Source organism: Thermobia domestica, chromosome 3, assembly GCF_964235325.1.
Source record: "Thermobia domestica chromosome 3, izTheDome1.hap1.1, whole genome shotgun sequence".
NCBI lineage: Eukaryota > Metazoa > Arthropoda > Insecta > Zygentoma > Lepismatidae > Thermobia > Thermobia domestica.
In genome coordinates, this window is record NC_137456.1 from 305279804 (window position 1) to 305306211 (window position 26408).

General features: G+C 34.4%; 1 protein-coding gene across 9 annotated transcripts in view; it reads right to left on the reverse strand.

Annotated features, from left to right (window-relative positions):
• The window catches only part of OtopLa (proton channel otopetrin-like a), a 598778-nt gene that overhangs the window by 310913 nt on the left and 261457 nt on the right, over nucleotides 1-26408 (reverse strand). For all 9 annotated transcript variants that reach the window (XM_081752534.1, XM_081752533.1, XM_081752532.1 and 6 more), the window contains one exon: nucleotides 17647-17750. In XM_081752534.1, the coding sequence (XP_081608660.1) occupies nucleotides 17647-17750 (104 nt within the window). The remainder of the gene's footprint in view (nucleotides 1-17646; nucleotides 17751-26408) is intronic.

Genomic DNA, 26408 nt, shown 5'->3' on the forward strand with positions numbered 1-26408 from the left:
GAAGAAACTCAATTCCTGATTACAGATGGAGTTCTTCAACTTGGAGTTTAACGTCGTCGATGAAACCCTCTTCCAGGAAGAGTTGAAGGGGTTGGATAATGCTGAAAGAGTCCTGGCGGCTTGGCAGAAAATTGTGCAATTACAAAAGGATGGTCATAGAGGGAGTGAAAGGTGTGAGTATTTGCTTTCATTATTACATCAGTATTTTGCTTCTGATGAACACACAGTTTTGAATACATGTCTTTCCTCTGCAGATGTGTTAGATCTTTTTTCTGCAGGATTTTTCAGAGGGGAGAACATGTATCATTTAGCGCACGAGAGGTTTATTCATTATTTTAATAGGGGAGAAGGACAACTTGATAGAGTAAATGATAGAGAGGTATCTGAATTTTATCAGTATGGCTCGCGTTTTGTTTTGGCCCAACGTAATGTTCTAGCATCATCATGTAATAATTCCATAGTCAATAGCCCTCAAGGAAATTCAAACTTGGGTAATATGATAGATGAAAGAATGATTGTTGATGATGCTGAACAACAAGAATATAATCAAAATTCCGTTGATAATAATGATGATTATATGGAGATACTGGGAAAGTTTTTAGAAGAAGAGTTGGGTATCGATGCAGTTTCATCTGCTCAAATAACCCAAGGGACAACTCCTGTAAACAATGTTCATCCAGATGTGCAATGTTCACGGGATACTATTGGCTATGGATCAGTATCTCCACAAGCAGGACCATCTCACGGAAATGTGTCGCATAGGCGCGACCAAGTTGGTCACAAACAATTTAAAAAATCAGATGATGGTAACTTCGAAATCGTAAGAGACAGCACAAAAGATTTCACGAATTTTAATCTTCGTGGAAGAGAAATCGCTGTTCGTCCAACCGGTGAAAACAATATTGAAAATCCGGAAGGATATATTAAGAAATTAGTTACCTTTGCGTTAGACGAGGTTCTCGCTGACGCCCGAGCAGAGGATTACGTTGGTCTCTGTATCGATAGCTCGAACAGTAGAAACAAAAAACCAGCGTATATTCCTTGGAGAAGAAAGAGCGATTTAAGTGCTGAAGTCATTTTAACTTCATTGGAAAATATACTAAATTCCAATGAAGAATTTTTGCTCGGAAAGGAACTCCAATTTCGATTTCATATAGTTAAAAACGTAAGCGGGCAAGGTATTAGGAATGATTGTAATGCCGCCCGTTACGAAGACATGGAAAAAGTGCTTCACCGTCACATTGTCTATATTAACGGCTCTGATATGCTCTGTCTGCCAAAGAGTATTGTCTGGTATTTGGAGAAATATGAAGGAAGTAAATTTACAGTGTATAATTTGAAAAAAGATAATGATAAACTTTGGAAAAGTAAAGCAGAGCGACTTTGTAGTGATGCAAATGTTAATGTTAAAGCAAAGAATGGTTGCGATCTAAGCGATGTTGATACCTTTCAGAAATATTTTTCAGGGAAGTATCAAATTGTTGTTTATATAAGAGATGAATCCGTTAATGAGCGTAAATATAAGGTACTTGTCCCTGGAACTCCTGCACCGAAACAAATGTATATTTATTATGAAAGAGGTAATACAGTTGGCCATTTCGCACCAATTAAGTGCATTACATCGTTTTTACAAAATAGAAAGTACTGCACTAAATGTTTGGAAGCATACAATGAACAAATACGTAAACACAAGTGTGAATTGCGGTGTTCGGATTGTAAAAAGCAGCATTACCAAAACCCCACATTAAGAAAAATCAAGTGTGATGCATGTAATAGAAAGTTTCCTGAGGGTGAATGTTTTAATAATCATTTGGCACGTAATAAAGCTGGCTTTAGTGAGTGTCATTATGTAAAGGTTTGTCCCGATTGTGATCGTATGACTGACAGTAGACTTCGAAAAGTTGCACATAAGTGTGGTGAACATTTTTGTGCCACGTGTAAGGTTCACGTTGAACCTAATCATCAATGCTTTGTGCAAAAATTGAAGCCTACACATATCAAAAGGTTTATGTACATTGCATATGATATAGAAACGATGTTAATGCCGGAAAATGAGAATGGTGAAAGGAAACATGAAGTCGCCCTGATTTGTAGCAGACATACATGTTCACACTGTATAAGTAAATCTCTGGATGATCCCTGCAACTTTTGCGGTGATAAAAATGGAAATCGATCGTTTTCTTTTAAAACAATGGATGACTTCATTAAACACGTGTTAATGGCGCGTCCAGTGTTTCAACGCATAGTAATTTTGGCTCATAATTCTGGGCGTTTTGATGGTATCTTCTGCTTAAGAAATCTAATTGAGAAGCAATATATTATTCCTGATGTTCTGATACAGGGTCAAAAAATATTTTGTATGAATATTGCAAATAGATTCTTCTTCCGTGACACTTATTTGTTCATTGGTTGCAAATTAAGTAAACTACCGAAAACGTTAGGTCTATCTGGAAATTTGAAAAAGGGAGATTTCCCATATTTATTTAACACTTTGGAAAATCAAAATTATGTAGGTCCGGTTCCCGCTATTGAATATTTTGATCCTGATTCGCGATCCACGGAAGAGAGACAACAATTAATCGCCTGGCACCAAGAACGTGCTGCAAGTGGCGAGGAGTATGATCTCCAAAAGGAAATGTTGGCTTACTGTGAAAATGATGTTAGAATTCTTACAGAAGCTATCATCAAATTTAGTAACATCATAGAAGAGAAGACGAATGGTCTCCAATGTTTTATTGCTTGTTCCACGGTTGCAGGGTTAAGTATGAAAACGTACCGTACTCTGTACTTACCGGAGAATACCATTGCTGTAATTCCACCAAAGGGATTTCAACATAATGAGCGACAAAGTGCAAAAGCACTCTTGTGGTTAAAATATGTTGAGCATCAAGTTGGTAGGAATATCCAGTACTGTGGTACTGGTCCGGAGGTACGCTTCGGTAAATACAGGGTTGATGGATATGATCCAAGTACAAAAACAGTGTATGAATTTTATGGATGCAATTTCCACGGGTGTGTTTCATGTATTCCTTATAACCGTGATGAAATTATTCACGGCTCTCAGGATCCTTGCGATACGTATGCAAGACGGTACGAACAAACCATGAGACGCCGAGAATACATTCAAAATCTTGGTGTAAAGTTACATGAGATCTGGGAATGTACTTGGGACAATAAGGTGAAGACAGATAAAGATTTACAAAAGTTCATTAAAGAACATTGTACTCATCTAGCGGATCCTATTGTTCCAAGAATGGCATATCAAGGTGGACGTACTGAAGTCTTCAGATCATACGTTAATTGCAAGGATAATGAGACCATTCAATATTATGATATTACATCTCTGTATCCATGGGTAATGGCACGTAGACCAATGCCGATTGGAATGCCTAAGATTCACAGGGGGCCGGATTTTCCAGAAGTGGAAAATACTCATGGCTTAGTGAAATGCACCATTATGCCTCCTAAAAACATGTATTTTCCTATTCTCCCATATGTGGCAGGTGGACGCTTACTTTTTGGCTTGTGCCGGACATGTATGGAAGAAGAGGGAAATGAAGTTGTAGGGGAATGTACACATGAGGGAATGCAGCGTGCAATAACAAGTACATTTTGTACTCCAGAGCTACACCTTGCTCTTAAAAAAGGTTATAAGATCATCGATATTCACGAAATTTGGGAGTTCGAACTCATGGACCCAGAAGAAGGGAATTCAGGTGGTCTGTTCGGGAATTACGTGAACTCCTTTCTTCAAATGAAACAGGAAGCCTCAGGTTTTCCTGCTTCTTGCAAAACCGAAGAAGACAAAAAGAAATACATCGATGAATATTATGCCCATGAAGGCATTAAATTAAATTATGATAATATAAGGAAGAACCCGGGATTGCGCGCTACAGCGAAATTATACCTTAATTCGCTGTATGGGAAATGGGGTCAACGCCCGGACACGATGAAGTGTACAATCCTCAACAACTCAGAAGAGTTTCTTAGATACCTTTCATCGGCAAGATATGAAGTTCATTCAGTGATTCCAGTCGGTGATAGGCATTTACTAATGAACTACAAGGACTTGGAAAATGATAACACCCCGTTAGGATTTTCCAATGTCGTCTTGGCAGCATTTATTACTTCGTGGGCCAGACTTAAACTTTATGACCTTTTGACTGCTGTAGGACCTGAACGAGCACTTTACTGTGATACGGACAGTATTATGTTTTTACAACGGAAAGATGAGGAACCCGTGTTACAGTTGGGTAATTATCTTGGGGATTTAACAGATGAAGTAGATGAAGGGTGGGAATTTATCACTCTGATTGCTCTTGGCCCCAAAAATTATTGTATGCGGCTTAGAAATGCTGCAGGGGAATTTCGGCACATTTACAAAATTCGGGGGATAACACTGAACCATAGAACCTCTGAAAAAATTAATTTTGAGAGCTTCTATGCGTTAGTGCGAGAAGAAATTGATTCTGTAATAATAGAAAATCCTACAAGTATTATCCGCAAACGTGGGTTCCAAATCTTTTCAAGACGTGAGACCAAAACACACCGTATGGTTAACAAAAAACGTAAACGTATTGATGACGAAGACGATATTCTTTTACATGACGTACAAAAGACTAGGACATTACCATACGGTTACCAAGAGACTTAACGTTTGACCCACGAACGCCAAATGCATATCTTTGACGGTTCGCTTCATATTGAAGCTCGTTGTGAAATAATTGCTATGCAAACTCTTTGTTAAAATTCATATTGAAACTCTATTTATTTATTTATTTATTTATTTATTTATTTATTTATTGACTCTTATTGATTGTGATTATATTAAGAACATGCTTTAATATTCTAGTCATTTTAAATATTCTAGTCATTTTAAATAGTTAGTCATTTTTAATATTCTAGTCATTTTAAATAGTTAGTCATTTTAAATAGTCTAGTCATTTTTAATTTTGTTGAGTGAGAGTGTGTATGCGAATGTATAAAAAGGTGAGCTTTCTATTCCATGCATTCATTTGATAACGAGATGTTAAAGTTTAATCATCCCTCTACGATTTTAATTGCTGGTCCTTCAAGGGCTGGTAAAACTTGTTTTGTAAATCGATTACTTAACGAACGTGAACATATGTTTACTACAACATTTCGTGAAATTGTATGGTGTTACGGTGCAGTAATACCACACTTGGATTCTCATGCAAATATTCGTTTCGTAGAGGGAATTCCAGATATGAATACTTTTCACATTGAAGAAAATTCATTATTAATATTAGATGATTTAATGTCTGAAACCAATGGTGATGTCGCAAATTTATTTACAAAATATGCACATCATAAAAAATTAACTGTAATATTTATAGTACAAAATTTGTTTCCAAAAGGAAAATATGCACGTGATATTAGTTTAAATGCACATTATATTATAGTATTTAAAAATCCACGTGATAAATTACAAATTCAATATTTAGCTAGACAAATCATGCCACGACAAAGTAAACATATCGTTGATGTATTTGATGAAGTTACACGTTCACCTCATACTTATTTATTATTTGATTTAACACAGAAAACAAATGATGCATTAAGAATTCGTACAAACATATTTCCCGATGAAACAATGTACGTGTACACAAGCGTAAAAGACGATGAAATCATAGTGTATGTTTAGTTGTTATCAAGATGTTGAAGGTGAAACAACACTTTAGCACACTCCGTGCTCTGTGTAAATGCAAAGCGGCAAAACGTAAACATATTTTGAAAAATGCGTCAGGTGATTTAATACGAACCATTTCACAAGTTGCTAAAAATACAATAAAAGGGAACATTCCTTTAAATTCTCGTCAGAAGCAACGATTACGTAGACATAAAAAGATCTTGCGAGTTCTTTCTCAACAACGAACAGCATTAAACAAGAAAAGGAAGATATTACTTCAGAAAGGCGGTGCGTTCTTACCAATGTTACTAGGTCCAATTCTAGGAGCTGTAGCAAGTAGTATTTTTGGAAGATAAAAATCATGTCAGGCTTACGTAAAATGATTTTAGTTCCTGAGAATGCAATGCATCAATTTCAATCAAATGCTAAGTCTATAGATACACATCAATCGCGATTAGATGAAGAAATGAGTAATATTTTACAACGTCGTGATCTTAGTGTTGAAGAAAAATGGAAAATGTACCAGCAAGCATTACATCAATATTTACAATATTCATCTACACAAAAACCTGTTACATTACCTATTGTTGAAAAAGAAATTCAAGGATCAACATCATCTGAAGAAAAGAATCATTCTATTTTACCCGTTGTATCGGACATTTTACAATCAGTACCGAAAACACATCGAAGGAAAACAGATCTATTAATTAAGCAATTAATAAATTCGAATAAAATAGATTGGGATCAATCAGGAACAGTAAAGATACATGGAAAACAAATTCCAGGTTCAAATATTATAGATTTAGTGAATGATGTTGTTCGTATGCGAAAATATTCAAGACAACCAGTAGGAATTCAAGAGTTTAAAATTTTGTTAGAAGAACTTAATGTTCCTAAAGAATTTATTTCTACTCCTGTGAGTACACCAAAAGTTATTAGTAGTAAAATTCGTAAAACAGATTTTTTAAAAGGTTGGAAAGAATATAAAATGTAATAAAAAATGACAAAGTTATCAAAAATATATTATGATTATTCAAATCCTGCTTCTTTATCTAGTATTAAAACATTGCAACGTAAAACTAAATTATCACAAAAGAAAATAAAAAAATGGTTAGCATCACAAGATGCGTATACATTGCATGCACCAGCACGAAAAGTTTTCGAGCGAAAGAAATATTATGTTAGTGCACCGAATGAAACATTACAAATGGATTTAGCAGATATGCAAAATATTGCTAAGTATAATAATAATTATAAATATATTTTATGTTGTATTGATATTTTCTCACGGTATGCGTATTGCGTTCCATTAAAAACAAAAAAGGGTCCTGAAATGGTTAAAGCAATCACAAAAATTTTTAAACAGTTAAAATTACCCGTGTTTCATGTACAAACAGATTTAGGCGGTGAATTTTATAATCAACATGTAAAACGTTTATTTCAAGAAAATGAAATTAATCATTATAGCGTGCATTCGGAAATTAAATGTGCATTAGCAGAACGTTTTATACGAACATTAAAAGAAAGATTGTATCGATACTTTACAGCAAAGAATACCTATCGTTATATTGATGTTCTCGATAAAATTGTACATAACTATAATCATACGTATCACAGAAGTATTAAAATGGCACCTGCAGAAGTAAATGATTCTAACATTAATCAAGTATGGAACACGTTATATGGAACATCAACCGCGAAAAAGAAATTAACATGTAAATTTCATCCGGGTGATTATGTACGTGTCAGTAAATATAAACACAAGTTAGAAAAAGGATATTTACCAAAATGGTCGCAAGAAATATTTGTTGTAGATCGATGTATTAAATCAAATCCAGTAACTTATAAATTAAAAGATTGGAATGGTGATGAAATTAAAGGAATATTTTATGCACAAGAATTACAAAAAGTAATAATTAATTCAAATAAAAATTATTTAATTGAAAAAGTACTTAAACGAAAAAAGGGATGGATTTATGTAAAGTGGTTAGGATATCCGTCAAGTATGAATTCATGGATTAAAGCAAAATCTGTTCAGTCTTCAACATGAATTCAACATTTAAACACGACTTTTACGTTACTCTTCCTTCAAACGCAAGTAGTAAACTTTTTGATAATACAACAGCATCGTATAGAGTAAAACTTGCACAACCTATTGATTTAAGGGATGGTGAATGGGGTGTTGCATTAACACAAATCAATATTCCTTGGAGTTTTTATAATGTAGGTGAAAACGAAAAAATTACCATAAATACTGTAATTGATGGTAAACATGAACGTCACGAAATTAATATCATACCAGGATATTATTCTTCTATAAAAAGTATTTTAGATATGTTACCTGAAAATGTACGTATGATAAGATATCATAAAAATAAAAATCAAGTATTTATATCACATATTTTAAAATCATCCGATCAATGTATGATTGGTATTACAAAAGGATTACAACACATTTTAGGTTTTATTAATGAACATTCAACAGATTTTTCTCCTGTTGTATACTTAAAACCACCAAACACACAAGAAAGAATACTACCACGTGGAAAATTCCCGTGCAATTTAGATTATAATATTCCAACTGAAGTAAATGTTTGTGTTGATGTTGTAAAGCAACAACAAGACATTGGACCTTTACTTCGAAAACTGAATGTTTATGATGAAGAGCATGCACGCATCAAATGTTTTCTATTTCACACACCACACTATGTTAAAGTAGAGAAAAAGTATTTTGACACGATAGAAGTAAACTTAAAAGATGAACACGGGCAAAAACTACCATTTCAATTTGGAACTTCAAACTTAACACTACACTTTAAGCAAAAATGATTTCTGATAGTATTGATGATAGTTTTTACATTACACTCGTTTCAAATGCTAGTACTGATGTATATCCAAAAAATAGTCCGTCACATTTTATTAATCAATTAAATAATACTATTCGCTTATCTGAATCCGATTGGTGTGTTGGTTTAAGTGAAATACACATTCCGCTAACATGTCATAATGTTATCGATGGTGAAAATGTTGTTTGGTTTACATTAAAAGATGGGGAACCTCAGAAAAGTAAAATTACACCGGGATATTATTCAACCGTGTACCATTTAATCGAAGAATTAAATAAAGTTTCCAAATTCATAAGATTTAATGTGTCAAATACAGTATTCGTAGAATGTGATCAACGTGTTAAATCACTTACATTGTCACCAACATTGTCTTTACAATTAGGATTTCCTGAAAATAAAGATCTTGTTTTACATAAACGTGGATTTAAACAACCTTACGTTGATATTGGTTATCCACATCAAATTTTTGTGTATAGTGATATTGTACAATATCAATATTTAGGTGATACCAAGGCACCATTATTACGTATTGCAACAATTTGCAATGTGAAATACGGAAAAGTGCAAACAATTACATTTCAAGATATTCATTATTTACCAGTTTCAAAATTTTGTTTTAACAATATCGAAGTACTACTAAAGGACCATGCAGGGCGAAATTTGCCATTTCGTTCTGGGACATTGACGGTAACACTTCATTTTAAACGCGCTGCTCCTAAATAAAAGAAATGAAATCTAGACGTATATGTTATCAACGTGGTCGTGGAATACCTTATTTTTCAGGACCAGTTTATCAACGTGGACATGGTATCGGTAGTTTCTTTAAAGGTTTAGCACGTATTGCATTACCATTCCTTAAACAAGGTGCCAAAGCATTAGGTCGCCAAGCATTACAAACAGGTATACAAGTTGCAGGCGATGTATTAGAAAATCGTCCAATAAAAGAATCCGTTCGCGCACGTGTAAAAGAGGCTGGTGAAACATTAAAGACAAAAGCTGTTAATAAAGTTGGTCAGTTACTATCTGGTAGCGGTAAGAGACGGCCACGAAAACGTAAAGCTCCTGTAATACGAATTGGACCACCAATCAAACGTAAACGTTCTCGTACTGTTAAACGTAAAACAAAAAGAAGGAAGACTAAAGATATATTTTCATAATGGCTTTACTTAATTCAAATAGCCATGAGTGTTGTACTTCAGAATTTGACTTATTTTCCGTTCCAATGACACAAACTGCGATAGAAGCAACCTCTCATGTGGAATATCGTCCTATTTCTACACTAACTTCAGAAGGACCTATTGAATTTGTTATTCCTGGTGAAACAGGTGAATTTATTCATCCTGCTTATCTTTATCTTTATGTACGTTGTAAAATTACAAAATCAAATGGCAATAATTTAGATGCAAACGATGTAGTTGCACCAGTAAATAACTTTTTACATTCATTATTTAGTCAAGTTGATATTTCATTAAATGATAAATTAATTAGTTCATCATCTGGATCTTATCCTTATCGCGCATATATTGAAACCTTGTTAAATTATTCAAATGATGCTTCGCAAACACATCTTACATCTTCTTTATGGTACAAAGATACCGCAAAACAATTTAATTCATTAGATGAAACAAATACAGGGTTTAATAAACGTGCTGCTTTTGTTAAGAATAGTACACCATTTGAAATGTATGGACGTATTCATGTTGATATTGCAAGTTTAGGTCGTGTGCTTCCAAACAAAGTTGGTCTTCGTATTAAATTACACCGAACAAAAGATATGTTTTGTTTAATGCATGCTCCAAATACATCTTATAAAGTAGTGCTTCAAGAAGTTACGATGTATGCACGACGTGTTGACACATCTGCACATGTTGGTATGGAAATAAATTCAGGTATGGTGCATGAAACGGCCAAATTACCTCTTACAAGAGTTGAAACTCGATCATATACAATACCTCAGCAAGTAAATTCATACAATCTTGATAATCTGTTCCTTGGAAATGTACCTAAAGCAATCGTTATCGGATTTGTCTCTAACGCAGCCTTTAATGGGAAATCAGAAATTAATCCTTTTGAATTCCAAAACTTTAACGTTAACAAGTTGCAACTACAAGTTGGTTCAAAATCATTTCCTCCCAACCCCCTCACCCCTGATTTTTCAAATAATTTATACGTTCTAAGTTACCAGACTCTGTTCTCCGGTACAGGAATATTTTATAAAGATGATGGCCATACTGTTACCTATGATGAATATCCGCATGGATACACTCTTTATGCATTTATTCTATCCCCTACTGCTACATTGGATGATACTACGTGGGATGTTGTGCGCGATGCTCCCGTTAATTTAAAAGTATCATTCAAAGAGTCATTAACACAACCAATCACTTGTATTTTGTATGCTCAATTTGACTCACTCATACAAATAGATAAAGATAGAAATGTATATAGTGATAATTCATTTTAAATTTAAATCAGTTGAGTAGCATGAGGGTTGTTGTTCACTTCTCCGCTTACCGTGGAGAGGATGACGATGAACTTATTGTTAAAGAGTTAGCAATAGCTAATCCAGATATACCATTCATACAAAGCTGGATATTTAAACCTCCGTGCGCTAATACTGAACTGTGTGAAACAATAATAGAAGCAAACAAATACTTGTGTGATAATTTTTATGGAATCCAATGGCATGAAGGAGATGTCGAATACTCACACCTTAAAGAAATTCTTCGCAAATATTGTACAAATATTTCATCTGTTTACACTTTCGGCAAAGCTCGTCAGGACTTTCTGCAGGAAATTCTTCAACGTGATATTATCAATCTCGAGGATTTGGACTGTCCACGGTACACATCTCTAGGATTTCATGTGTCAAAGTGTGCACATTATAATCATCGCTTTGGACATTACAAGTGCAGTGTGCATGAAGCTTTATTATACAGTGAATATGTAAAAGTGTATGACTATGTTTTGTTTGTGAACAATACCAGTGATAAATATATTCCTACTCCGTTAAAGAAATAAACAAAAATCATGTATACAGATGAAATTTTAAAAGTGCTTCTCAGTGATAAACAAACTGGATCATATGTGAATGGAATTTATTCCATTGATACAATTCCACAAACAGTGCAAACTCCTGTTGGACTAATCATTAATCTTGATACATCAGATTCCACAGGAAGTCATTGGGTTGGACTATACATAAACAAAAATCATGAAGGATTTTATTTCGATAGTTTACGAATGCCTGTGCCAAAAGAAATTCATTCATTCTTATGTAAAAATAGTAAAGTTTATTATGTAAATAGTCAACCATACCAAGACGAAGAATCTGTGCTGTGTGGATATTTCGTGTTATTTTTCATGTATCATATAGTACGCAATAATTCATTTGAAAAAACTTTAAGTTTATTTCATAAGACAAAATTAAAAAAGAATGATAAAATTGTATATAACCACGTAAATAAATTTTTAAAAAGAAAACAAAATATTTATCTGAAATAATAATTTTATTGTTTGTATATATTATGTACATAAATATATAAAAATCAAAAAAAAAGATTTTTTTAAAAAATAAAAGTTTCAAATTTTACTTCTTGTGTTTCATTTCACAAACATAAAAATATATAAAAAAGTAAAGTTACATCATTGAAAATGTGTTAGTTAATGCTGTTGATCGTTGGAACTTCCACCAAAAATTAAGTTGTTGGGCATTTCGATATGCACAACCTGATTTTTTCTCAAGTTGTATATTTTGTTCATGAAAAGAACAATATTCATTCATAACATTTGCACATAATTCATTTAATGGTGGGCATTGTTTTGATTCAAGATCAATAACATTATCTAACAAAAATAATTTCTTAATCCAAATGGATTTCTCTGCACCTTTACAATAAAAGGTAGCATCTTGCAAACATAATTGATATACAAGGTTACGTATATGTGATACAGTATATCCGTTTTTATTATTCCAAGTTAGTCCATGTAAGTTTGATGTTAACCAATCAACTTGTTTCTGACATCCTAAAGATAATTGATTGTATTCAATCGGAGATTTTACTAAACAATGGAAATTTACTGTATCATCACATGCAATTAAACAAAATTCACGAATAATAAATTCATTATTTGAAATCTTAAAACCTTGTATGTCGATAATGTATTCATTAACACATGGTGAAATTTCATGTTTACGATTCAACAAAAACGGAATTATTTGTCCTACAAATTCCATGTTGTTTAAACATTCTCGCGTTTTTCGTATAAAGTTTATACTTGAGATTTCACTATGATGTTCTTCAAACACTTCAAACAAATCAATAAGAGTTATTTCATTGGATAAATGCTGTACAGCAAAAGTTCCAGTATCATGAAGAAGCAAACACCGGTGTTGAAGATTCAACGTGCATTGTTCACAGGAAATAATATTTAAACGTAAGTATACATTTATAGTTTTTAAAATACACAGTTCGCTAATATTATTGTCACTACAAGATACACAAATATAATCACCACCACCACTAATATGAGAATACATGTTTTTAACACTGTCACTTCAGTTTGCATACACACACGCACAATCACTTTGCAAAGCCTTTCTTTTTGTCTTTGCTTTTAAAAATTTTAACTAACTCACTCAAAAAATTAGGATCCTTTTCTTCAATTAAGTCAAAAAAGGTTTCATAAAAGAGTTCTTGTGTAAATATGCCGATAATATGCGTTCTCGCATATATATAAAATAAGTCCTCTACTTCAACATCCAGCAAAGATTTCAAGGCGCGATCTTCTAGTTCCTCTGGACTCAAAAACAAACAGTCATGCCCCATTTGATTAGCCAATGCTTCTGCGCATCCACCACAAATTAATATTCTATCAGTGTCCCAATTAAGAATTGCATCTATTACACAATCACGATCCACTTTCTGACTGGAACATGTACAGTTAAAACTCCAAAATCTGGAACTGGATCGGCTTAACAGTGAAGGTGATGCAGGTGGCGTTGGCGACACCGTTGGAGATGGTGTCTCTGGTTCCTCCAATTCGCCTTCTTCATCCGAAGATGATGAATAAATTTCATCATCCGAAGATGATATATAAACTACTTCAATAGAGTCCGGGGAATCCTGCCTGTTGTCGGTCTTTAACTTCTTAGTTCCCGCAGGAGGCGATGATAATGTCTCCTCGTCGTCGAGTTCGCTAAAAACTAACTTGCGAACGGGAGCCATAGCGTAATACATAAAACACTCTCCTGAAACTCTGTATTTAAGCGTTTACGTCACAACAAAATGGCGTCCTAACAACATCAAGTTCATACAAGTCTCCCTATCACGTGATCATTAAAAATCTTGGATTTTTTCCCATGCGTACGTGACTAATCAAGGTCGAACTACTTCTCTAAATACAATAGAAAACTTTTAACGCGCACCTGTGTTCTACCTCTCCCCCAAACAATATACGCTTTTCTTAGAAATTCCAAAACATCTATTGTATACAAATATTGTCAAGGACAAGCGACATTCCTGTCCACAATAAAAACTTTTAACGCACACCTGTGTTCTACCTCTTCCCCCCAAACAAACAAAAGCTTTTCTTCGAAATTCCAAAACAAACCTCTGCGTACGTGACTAATCAAGGTCAAACTACTTTTCTGTCACAATAGAAAATGTTATAAACAATATACGCTTCTCTCACCCCCACCCACCACATTCTTCAACTACTTCTCTGTCAACAATAATCGTTTAAAAGATTACATGTACACACATCTGCGACATCCATTGTTCCCACCTGCGTACGTAAACCCTCAAGGATAAACCACATTCCTCTTAACAAAAGACCTATTGCCAACACTCACCCTAATTTGCATAACAAAGAACTACTTCTTTGAAAATTATCTACTGAACTCAACTCATTTGATTACGTATCATGTCGTCTTGGAATTCTGTGAACTACTTTTTAAATAACATTATTATTTAATTTTAATAACTGTATGTTAAAACTATTTTGTTTATTATTTACGAAATACAACTATTATTTAAAAAAGTAGTTTACAGGATTACAAGGCAACATGATACATAATCAAATGCAGTTTGAGTTCGTTCCTCTAGTCGCTGTCTTAACTCAGATTTTGGTGGAAATCTTATTCTGGCAACACTGAAAATTCTTCAGGTTCATATCTATGTAGAATAACATTATGGGTGTGCTAAGTTGCATTTCAGTATCTCCATTTACTTATGAATAAACAAGCAAAAGAAAAATGGTAAATTTCGTATTATTTTTAGTATGTTAGGATCTTAAAACTTGCAAATATATCTGGCCAGAGAAAAGGTATTGTCTTTACGGCCTGTCAATGCTCGGATGAGAATGGAACTCTTGTTAAATAATATATATACATATGGACGGTAGCCGAGCGTGTTGAGGCACTCAATCTTCCTAAAGAATTTGTAAACCTTGAAGAATGAGGATTCGAAAGTTGTTCTCATATGCTTTTTAAATTTATTTTTTTAAAGATGAAGATATGATGAAAAAGTTAAAAGTGTAATATATTTGTTATACATGTAAATTCCAAATTTAATGCTTTGGTGTTAAAATTGGTGTTTATTTCCTATATTCTATTTTTTTACACTATTCAAATGACACTGCTATTTGATTTTTTAAAATAACTGAAGAAACCATCAAAATATTTTAAAAATAGCACTTGATATTAGCTATAAGATTCGTTCAATCTTACCTTATGAAATTCTATAATATGTTATTTACATAACCTATACCTATTTGAGATTCTCAACTATAATGCGTGATAAGCAAAATTAGCGATTCAATTTAATTTTATTTATTTATTTTTACTAATGCTGAACCTAAGACGACCGTCCTGAAGGCCACAGTTTGAAAAACGCTAACATTGACAACAGATTATATAGTTACAGTTAAAAATATCTTGTTGTTCAAGTGTTATGTTTCCAAGTTTGACTGAAACAAACTTCTGGATAACAACGAAATAAAGCGATATTACAAGGGACGATGAGAAACTAAGATTAGAAGACTGATATTTCTGGTGTTTCGACTGTTATAGAGGAATGAAGAATGTGCGATAATTTTAATACATGGAGTTGGCAACTGTGCAGAGTTTCAGGCACGTACGGGGCTAGTTGTATGTAAACACAAATGGCTACACATTCGGAAAACTGGTCTCACAAAGAAGTCCGCTCAGCTATTTGATTTCTGTGGGCGAAATATGTAACAATTGCGCGAAGTAATCAGGAGGAAACGACCAGAACTTCTCACCGAGGGGTGTCGTCTTCCTTCACGACAACGCGCGCCCGCATACACCCCAGAAAATCCCCAGAAAATAAAAAAAAAAAATTTGAACGGATAATGCACTAGATGTTGTATTAGTACATATATCTGTGTGATTTGAGATCCTTTGGTGAATTACTGACTGAAATATCGTGGCCAGCATTTTTAACAATGGGGTGCTTACAACAATGGAAATAGTTAGAAAATCAAAATTTTGCACGGATAATGCACTAGAACTTGTACTAGTACATACGTCTGCGTTATTTGACATCCATTGATGAATTAGTGACTGAGATATCGTGTTCCGCGTTTTCAACAATGAATGGTTGTAACAATAGAAATAATGACTAAATCAAAATTTTGCATAGATAATGCACTAGATAATGTTGAGCTACGATAATGTTCCAAGTTTGGTTTTATTATTCCTTTAAATAAAGTAGTTATTGTGTTTCAATTCTTTTTTATTATTATTATTATTTTTTAATATACTTCTATTGGCCGAGGGTTGCGCCATCTGATGGCTCAGCTTCAAACTACTTAGAGGTAGGGAAGAACCTTGTTGTTGGGACATCATCGACTACCCTCCTTACAGTCCGGGCCTCAATTTAAGCGACTTTCACCTCTTCCGAAACTTAAAGGAGCGCCTAGAAGACCATTTCTTCGCTTCAAACGAGGAGGTGAAACACTTCGTGACAATATGGCTGAACACGCAGGACAGGATTTTTAGCAGGAGGGAATCTTCATACTCATTCCACGATGCGACAAGTGCCTCAACCAATACGGACAGTATGTCGAAAAATAACCTAATGTAGTATGTATGTACTATCTGTTGGCTGTGCTGGTTGTATGAAACATATACACGTTTCACTGCAGACTTTGTAACCTTAGTTTCGGATCACCCTATGCACCGTTTTCGATAGATTATAAGATTATTACTTATAACAGATTATTATAGTCTGTTAGTGCTTTCCCATTCGTGAATTTTATTTGAAGAATTTTGTAATCGATTTTCCATTTTATGAATTTCAATAGGAATGACTCGCATTGCTTTTGTTATTCTGGACTATTATTCTGTGTGATTCTTATCGGTATTCCATTATTTCTGTCAATCAGAGTTATCACTTTTCCATTATCGCTTTTTAATAGAAGTAACTCCTTCATCCTTGTTAATTCAGGGTGTTTACTAAAATTCCAAACTGAAATTTCATGACTTTCTCGTGATCTTTTCTTTCCCAAATCATAAAATGTAGTAACATTCCTACGAGCGAATTTCGGTGCGAATTTGGCCGAATTTTCATGCATGCGGTAGGAGAGTGCTTTACGTGCGATTTGGTAGGTCTAAAGCCGGCCATGTACTTCTTTTTTTGGTGGTGAATTTTGACGTTTTATGGAACAAAATTTTCCGTCTATACTTATATTTGTGGAGATTTTTTTTAAAAAAAATCATGACCCAAAAGCTAAATTTGGTGATTTTTCTTGAATTTCGTGACTGTTTTCTGATTTCGTGACGTTTTTATGACTTACGTGACCGATAGACACCTTGTAATTGTGAATTTTGCTTGAAATAACTTTTTACCGTTTTTCATTAGCGAATATTAAAGGAAATTACATTCTTAAATATTTTCTATAATGACATTGCTAGGGCTATATAATTCAGACAGTATTGTAAGATTAAATTCGTAATTCTGCCAAAGTATCACTGTTAAATTACATCGGTTGAACTGTAATTTAACGATGTTGCATTGGCAGCGTGATTTGCCAGTGACTCCCAAGATCAATCTCACCAGACTACAGAAAAAAAGCCACATTACACAGATAAGATTTCGATATTTATAAATTTTCAATAGTACTCACTTAGCATTCTTCGGAAAATACCCCATCGAGTAATCGCACGACGTCTGGTAGGTGACAGGCCGATGGGCAGGCGAAGTGTGGGACCCATAGCCGTCAGGATTGAGCTATAGGAAAGAGAAAAATACATTTATAAATTAACATTTCTTAAATCGACCTGTAATAAAGCAAGTTAGAAGAAGTAAATACATCTTCGAGGACTATTTATGGAAAAGAAATAATATCTAAAACACTTAACAAGTACAAAGATATAGCTAAATGTATAGCAAAAAAATTAGCATCAAATGTGAGTATCAACAGTATCAACACTCAGGATTGCCATATTGAACGTATATAATAGCATGCACTTGGCATCTGTCATTTTCATAGAGAAAGATCTTCCTTCTCATTAGAGAGATATTGATATCTACGAGGCTGTTTCTAAAAGTGTCTTGCCTGACACTGAAACAGAGTTGCCAACCTCAGAGAACAAAATTACCGATTTTTGCCTTTAAAATTATCGTATATTACAAACAAATTATCGCATTTCATTATGCACGTGTAATAATAATAATAATAATAATAATAATAATAATAATAATAATAATAATAATAATAATAATAATAATAATCTTATCTAGTAAACTTCAGTTTCGAACTCCAAATCGGCATCACTTCCTTATCATTTTTTAAAGTACTTATTAACACCATTCTGAACAATAACAATGTTTCCATCCCCTCGTAAAAGTAATTGACTTTAAAGAATGGATGAAGGGTTGTCATTTGCCATTTCTCAAATTGTTATTGATTTATTTTAGTAGGAATAAGTGTTAAAAATCTCCGCGTGTGTGTGTTTTATAATTATTTAATGCACATCTACAATTTATTTGCATATTCAAAAACTGCAAAAAAAAAGTTTGCGTTCTAAAATTATCATATATTCACCTATTATCGCTTAGGCATTATTCTTTATATCATTATTTCTTAAATTATCGTGTATCACGATAAATTATTGTATGGTTGGCAAATATGCACTGAAATATCGCGTTATTGGTAATAAGTTGTTTATGGCATATATTGCCTGCTATGGGAGAAATAATGTATTAAACGGCGTGCCAAACATCTTGGCATTTGAAGGCGACGCTCCAAGTTCCCTTTAAATCCTGCTAGCAAATGAGAGGCTAGCGGTATTGTCACGTTTATTTTGTACACATTCACTTCTATCCCCTGATCGCGCTATAGTTTGTCTGCATAACCATAGCCACACCCCTTTACCACTTGACAACGTCGCGCCAGAGCTTGCGTTTTATTCGTTTAGCTGAAATGCCAAGATGTTTGTCATAGGCTTTAGTTTCAACCGTCTAGTTGCAGTCATTAGAGAAAAATGAAATGAAATCTTTAAGCTTAACGTCCCACGGTTATGCCGGTTAGGCTAAAGGAGACGGTGAGAATGAGAAATGAGTGAAATGGTGGAATGAAGAAAGTGGGAGAACCCCGAGAAAACCCACAAGCACGGTTTTTGTCCACCACAAAGTCCAGACGGCGCGAGCTGGGATCGAACCAGGGACTCCAAGCACCGGAGGTGAACGCTCTACCACTGAGCCACCGCGCCCCCCTTGCAGTCATTAGAATCAGTTGCTATCGCATAGTGTACGACAATACTACAATCTACATATTCTTGTTGCCAAGGCTGCAGTAAAAGACAGTGCCTTCAAGGAGATTTAAACTTCCAATAACCCAGTGGCAGGCCCGTATCCAGGGGGGTCTAGGAGGGCCGCCCCCCTAAATTTTTGCTGGCCCCCTAAAAGTTTTACAGTAGGCTTGCAAAAGAACTATAATATGGTGATGAACTATAATAATGGTTGGATCGGCCCCCCCTAACTTCAGCCGGGCCCCCCTACATTTTTGGGCCGATATTTCAATATCAGGCCGGAATTTTTTTGAAGTACCCTCGTATAAAGTCTAGCAAACTTTAACATTAACAAGGTAGGGCTATTATTTTAATATTTTAATATTATTTTTTTCTTTACATGTTGCTAGAATATCTTATTCTTACTGTTTCTTAATGTATAGTCGATAGTTAAAGTGGATGTCTTCATTATGCTAGGATGACATACACATTAGTGTAAACGTATCACTTTATCCTAGCGTTTAAAAGGGCAGTGGCGGAGCGTTTCAAAGAGCAGTGGCGGATATAGAAGGCAAAAACTGGGGGAAGGACAGCCAGAACCCAGAGTATGATAGATACATGATGAGTTCACTATAACCTTTCATAAAATATATAAATATTAACTTAAAATCTTTTTTGACACTCAGAAAATGGGTGGCTTAGGACCCCCGTCCTCGGGCTAGATACGCCACTGTAAAAGAACTGGAAATTTTTAAATATTTTACAGCTAAAATAATTTTAATACGAAAAAAATAGTTTAGTGAGTTTACAACCATATTTTCAACTATGTTTCAAGATATATTTTGTTTTATCTTTGAAATACGCGTAAATTTGCAAGAATAATTGTTTCCGTAACAGATTTATATATACTGAATTAGCATCCACTTTTTAAAAATATAAATTTAATGTATTTTTTCCCCTTTCAAAAGCTATATTCTCCCGGTTGTTTAGTATGGTACGGTTTGATTTGAGTTTAGCCTCTCTTTCAGCAGCAAGGCTATTCGAGACGTGTAATTCGAACTGCATGAGCTCTGACTGGGAATCAAATCCGGAGTTCCTGCATCAAGAGCGCGTATGCGAACTATATAACCATAAGGGAACTCATATTATTTTAGTCGTACGTAGAAAATCTTAATATTTGGAATTTAAAAAACTATCTCATGTTACTAGATCTTGTTTGGTTCAACTCCTGCAATATTTTCTACCTAGGTATTATAACAGTTTTGCCTACTATCTACTATAATTAAATAATAAAGTAATCGCTAATCAAAGCAGACTAATTTTATTGTAAAACTAATATTTTGAGACAGATAGTGTCTGATGAAGCCACGTTTTTGGCTGAAGACAGGGATATTCAAGTTCGTGCTTTTCAAAGAACTCTACTATGTTTTATAGCATAAAATTGTCTAATAGTTAGATCAGATTAAATTAAGCAATAACAGTGCCGTAGCGTGAGGGGGGGCGAGCGGGGCGACGGTTCCGGATGCCGAAGTAAGTGGCCGCAAAATTTCGGGAGGAAAAAGAAAAGAAGGAAAGAAAAAAAGAAGAAAAATTACTTGGAATATTTTAGATCAACAGTAGTATTTTTCAATTAATATTTAATTTGACCAGGGTTAGAAAATGCATGTGCAGACATATATAAAATAGAAGGAAACAAAGTAATAAAAAAAAATGTTCAAAATCATGGAAAAACAGGGTTTATGTTTGAAAATTTTCTTACGCTTTGCTCCAATCATGGTGGCGCTTCACGGCTGGTCTGTCGACCTCACTCATATGTATGGAAGCGCCGTCCTATACTCTCGCCCCGGGCACTTATTTTCCACGGCACGGTATTAAATGCTAGATTCACCTCTTGAAAGAATTCTGTACTGTCTTCGAGCACAGAATTGTTTCAGATTAGGTAAATGCTGAATTCATGTCTTGGAAGAACTATGTAGGGCTATTGCCTTCGAGCACAATATTGAAAAATGGAATGAAATCTTTGAGTTTTACGTCCCACGGTTATGCCGGTTAGGCTAAAAGAGACGGTGATGATGAGTAATGAATGAAATGGTGGAATGAAGAAAGTGGGAGGAAACGGGAGAACCTCGAGAAAACCCACGCACACGGTGTTTGTCCACCACAAAGTTCACTTGGCGGGGGAGCACAATATTATCTAATAATCGAATCAGATTAGGGAGAATGCTGGATTCACTTTTTGAAAGAACTCTGTATTGCATTCGAGAGTAAAATTGTCAATAATGGGATCAGATTAGGGTAAATGTCGGATTCACCTCTTAGAAGAACACTAACTGCCTTCGGGAGCCGCGATGAATCAGTGGTAGAGTGCTCACCTCTGGTGCATGGGATCCTTGGTTTGACCCCAGCTTGCATCAGGTGAGCTTTGTGGTGGACAAACACCGTGTGCGTGGGTTTTATCCGGGTTCTCCCGTTTCCTCCCACTTAGTTTCCTCCCACATTTTCCTTTTCGTAATTGGTGTGAATTTAAGAACAAAAAGAAAACTTGCAGAATAAGAAAAAAATCCGGGGAAAATCAACCTCAGAACAAAACCTACATTCCTAGCATTCCAATTGTCGGAAAATTTGAGAAATGTTGATATCCTGCGGCTCTCAGCTAACCTTTACATTTTGATGTATAAGTCACCGATTTTTATACCGCTCATCAACTCCATTTTTTTCTGGCAACTCTGTAAGAAACTAGATTCCGAAAAAAAAAATTTAAGTGTACGTATACATGATCTTATGAAAATATAATCAATACGAAAATGTTGATAGCTAGCTCATTCTTAGAAAGGAAATGTATATTAAACTAGTACTTCTTTTTTATCAATAAAATTACTTGAAGCCACCACCAAGTTTATTAGCGTTTTGCGTGATCAGAATTGTTTTCGCGTGATGATATCAAGAGCTTCGCTTCTATGGAAAAGGCAAACATCAATTCAGCTGAATTCCTAATCGAATTTCCTTCAATGATAGCTCTTTCTTTAAGCACATAGAAATTGCTTTAAAGAAGGTCGCAAAAAGTATAGAAACCAATTATATTTCTTTACAAAAAAAATTTTAAAAAGTTACAATAATAAATTAAAGAGTACGTTCGGTGCCCGTTGTGCCTACTTCCCGTTATGCCTACAGGCCCTCCAGCACTTTGTAGAAAATATTTTTAATGATCTTATCTGTAGGCAGAACGGTAATTCCCGTTGTGCCTACTTCCCGTTCTGCCTACTCTTTCGAGACGGGGAATTCTGTGCAGGGAGGGATCTTTTCTAGGGATTTTTTCTTTAGTAATTCTAATAGATTCTGTAAGAAGAATAACTATTCCTTTAAATTTCATCATATATTTTAAATGTTATCTTACTTGCTCTTCTCAGAAAAAATGACTAGATATAGTTTTGTTATTAGCAGCGTTATTCACGTCTACTTTAGTAGAGATGTGTTTTTTTAATACTTACAGAGAAATGGAAAATTAATTGATTCAGTTACAAGAAAATAAACTTATTTCGGTCTAATATCAAGTCATTTCACAACAAAATTTTATTCAGTTTTCCAGTAGTTCATCTCCAACATTCTAAGTTGGGTCTTAGTCTCCTACATTAAAATTACTTTTTCGGCATCACCTTATCAGCTGATTTGTCTTCTATACGTGATTCTATACTATATGCCATAATATCATACATACTTCTATTTTCATATTTATATTGTCAATGTAAATAGCAGGAATACAAAATACAAATATCATAATTGAATGTTTTTGTAGAGTTTCAACTCAAATCAAAAGGTCAGATAATCGGGGAGGGAAAGGGATTTATAAGATTTTGTTTCAGTTTGGTACTCTTGAAGGTGATTGGCTACTGTGAAGCAGTGATTAGTATTTCATATATAGGCCTACTCATTCGGTCATTTTAGTCCTTTATGTTTTTCCATTAGTTTCGTTTGTCATTGTTGTATTGCCTATGTGTTCTACAATTGTGAGCTCAGAAGTGTCTGGATATGAAATGGTGCATAGTGTCTTTAATGGAGTGTGGTAAGCGTAATTATTATTCTCATTCCATAAAAAATCATTTCTGAGATCTGCATGCCAATACGAAATTTTAATCTGCTCATACCAGAGATCTGAAATTAACTCTATACTAGTGTAATGATTACAAAACTGAATACTTATAAATTTACCGTGTTACTAACAACAAACAACAGACGTTATCCTTAACGTTATCTACGACAGACGTTAACATGCAACTTCCAATCGTTGTTGAATGTCTATTGTCAAGCTTTGATTTGTTTTATGTAATTAATGTTTCTCTCTTTTCCAGAGATATATGGAACCAATGTGATAATGTTGAGGGAAGAACAAATAATGTTGTAGAGGGCTGGCACTCTAAATTAAACAGAAAACTTACAAGAGAACATCCAAATATTTTTACATTTGTACAGCTGTTGCAGCAAGAACAGAGTGAGAATGAAGCTTGTATGCTGATGTTGGAGGTAGGAAAAAAGCCGAAGGAACCAAAGCTGAAATATAAGCGAATTGAACAAAAAATAAAATCATTGAAGGCACGTCTGGAATCACATGTAATAGACTTGGTGGCTTACACAGATGCAGTTGCATACTGTTTGCATTTAGAACAGTGATGGTGAGATGTTTTAAATATATTGGCTATATTAACGATATATGGTATTAACATTGACGATATGTAGTATTTACATTGACAATATAAGTATATGTAACATTGCATGTAGTATAGAATCGTGTTAGAAGACAAATTACCTGTTAAGGTAATGCCAAAGAAGGAGCAGTGATGTAAAAGACAAAGGCTCTTTTTTTTCAAAAGGGCCGCCTTATGCATCCTCTTGCATTGTTTGTTTAATGTATGGCCGAACATGTCTTGAGGATGTGAATTGTGGCACTTTTTAGTACTGCAAGCCTTAGTATGCTGGAGATAAACTACTGGAAAACCGATTAAAATTCGGTTGTGCAATGAATTGATATTAGCCCGAAGTAAGTCTGTTTCGTGTTCGTTTCAGATACAATGTCAAACGGGTTACTGGCAACTGAATCAATCAATTCGAGGAAAGAGATATGATGGAGACAAACACTCTTTTTAAAGGCCGCCTTATGCATCCTCTTGCGTTGTTTGTTTAATAGTTGGCCAGACATGTCTTGGGGATGTGAACTGTGGCATTTTTTAGTACTGCAAGTCTTAGCATGCTGGAGGTAAACTACTGGAAACCCAAATAAAATTTTGTTCTGAAATTGCTTGATATTAGATCTTTTTTTTTTTTTTTTTTTTTTTTTTTTTTTTTTTTTTAATGTTTGTTTCACATACAATGTCTAACATTCTTGCAACTGAGTCAACCAATTTTCCATGTATGATGAAACTTGTAGAGGTGGTGGTTGTTTTTACAGAAGCTTTTAGAAATACTAAAGAAATATTCCCTACAAAAATTCCTCCCTGCACATAATTCCCCGTCTCGAAAGAGTAGGCACAACGGGAAGTAGGCACAACGGGAATTACCGTTCTGCCTAGAGATAAGATAATTAAAAATATTTTCTTTAAAGTGCTGGAGGGTCTGTAGGCAGAACGGGAAGTAGGCACAACGGGAATGAACCACTTTCAACTAAAGTATAATTTCAGCAATGCTATTCCCCGTATAGCATTGCTGAAATTATACTTTAGTTGAAAGTAACTAGTTGTAATCCATAAATTACGTGTATTGCTTGAGAAATAATTATATAGTAAATATTTATTTATTTATTTATTTGTTTTACTGTCTCTTCAAGACAATTTTTTGGTATGAGCGGTCCTGGCTTCGATTCCCAGTGGAAACACTGGGTTTCTCAGGCCAGCCATCCCAAGTGAAGTTTTTCTGGATTTTCCTAATTCATATCAAGCAAATGCCGGGATGGTAACTAACATATAGGTTCCAGTCCGCTTCCTTCCTCCTCCAATCCTTTCTTCCTTCCCCCTCCCGGAATAGTGTGATCGCCGAGGGCTGTCATCCCTCATATCTGACGGGATAACATGGCCATAGATGCCGAAAGCCCAGAAATGTAATTCCTAATTCTAATCCTAGTGACGGGCTAATATGGTCACAGATGCCGAAAGCCCAGAAATCTATTTCCTAATCCTAATCCTAGTGACGGGCTAATATGGCCATAGATGCCGAAAGCCCAGAAATCTAATTCCTAATCCTAATCCTAGTGACGGGCTAACATGGCCATAGATGTCTAAAGCCCAGAAATCTAATTCCTAATCCTAATCCTAGTGACGGGCTAACATGGTCATAGATGCCGAAAGCACAGAAATCTAATTCCTAATCCTAATCAAGTCAAATTCTCACTGCTTATAATGTTGTCTCAGTAAAAATTTGTCTAAGTTTATACATAACCTCCCACTTAAATGATTATGCCAGATCTGCTGAGAGAACTGCCCGTTACTAATATAATTTGAAATTGTATGAGAATCAACTTGCTTGACATTATATAAGAAACTATGATAGCTCGAATTAATTGTAGTTTAAAATTTGTGAGAAACATGTATAGTTGTAATTTGAATTCGTATTGGAATTAATTGTGAAACATTTTGTGACAACGTGGCTGAACACGCAAGGACAGGATTGTTACCATGAGGGAATCTTCAAACTCATCTCACGATGCGACAAGTATCTCAAACGATATGAAGATTATGTCGAAAAATAACCTAATGTATTGATTGTATTTACTGTATTGATTGTATGAAATAATATATACACGTTCCACTGCAGATTGTGTAACCTTACTTTCCGATCACTCCTTGTAGAAAGAAACATAATTGTACATAGACAAGGAAAGACAGATAATAAGAATATATAATAAGTTCAAAGAAACAAATATCAATGTATAATACATGAACTTTAGAGAATATTTTACAAATATTGTATCAAGCGAAGCTATTTGTACAGCTAAAGCTTTAAAAGATATCATGCGAAATGCGCAAAATTAAAATATAAAAGTATGACTTAATTTATTGTAGAAAAAAGCTAACAATATGACTTAATTTACTGTAGAAAATAGCTAAAAATATGACTTAATTTTTCGTAGAAAAAACTAACAATATGACTTAATTTATTGTAGAAAAAAGCT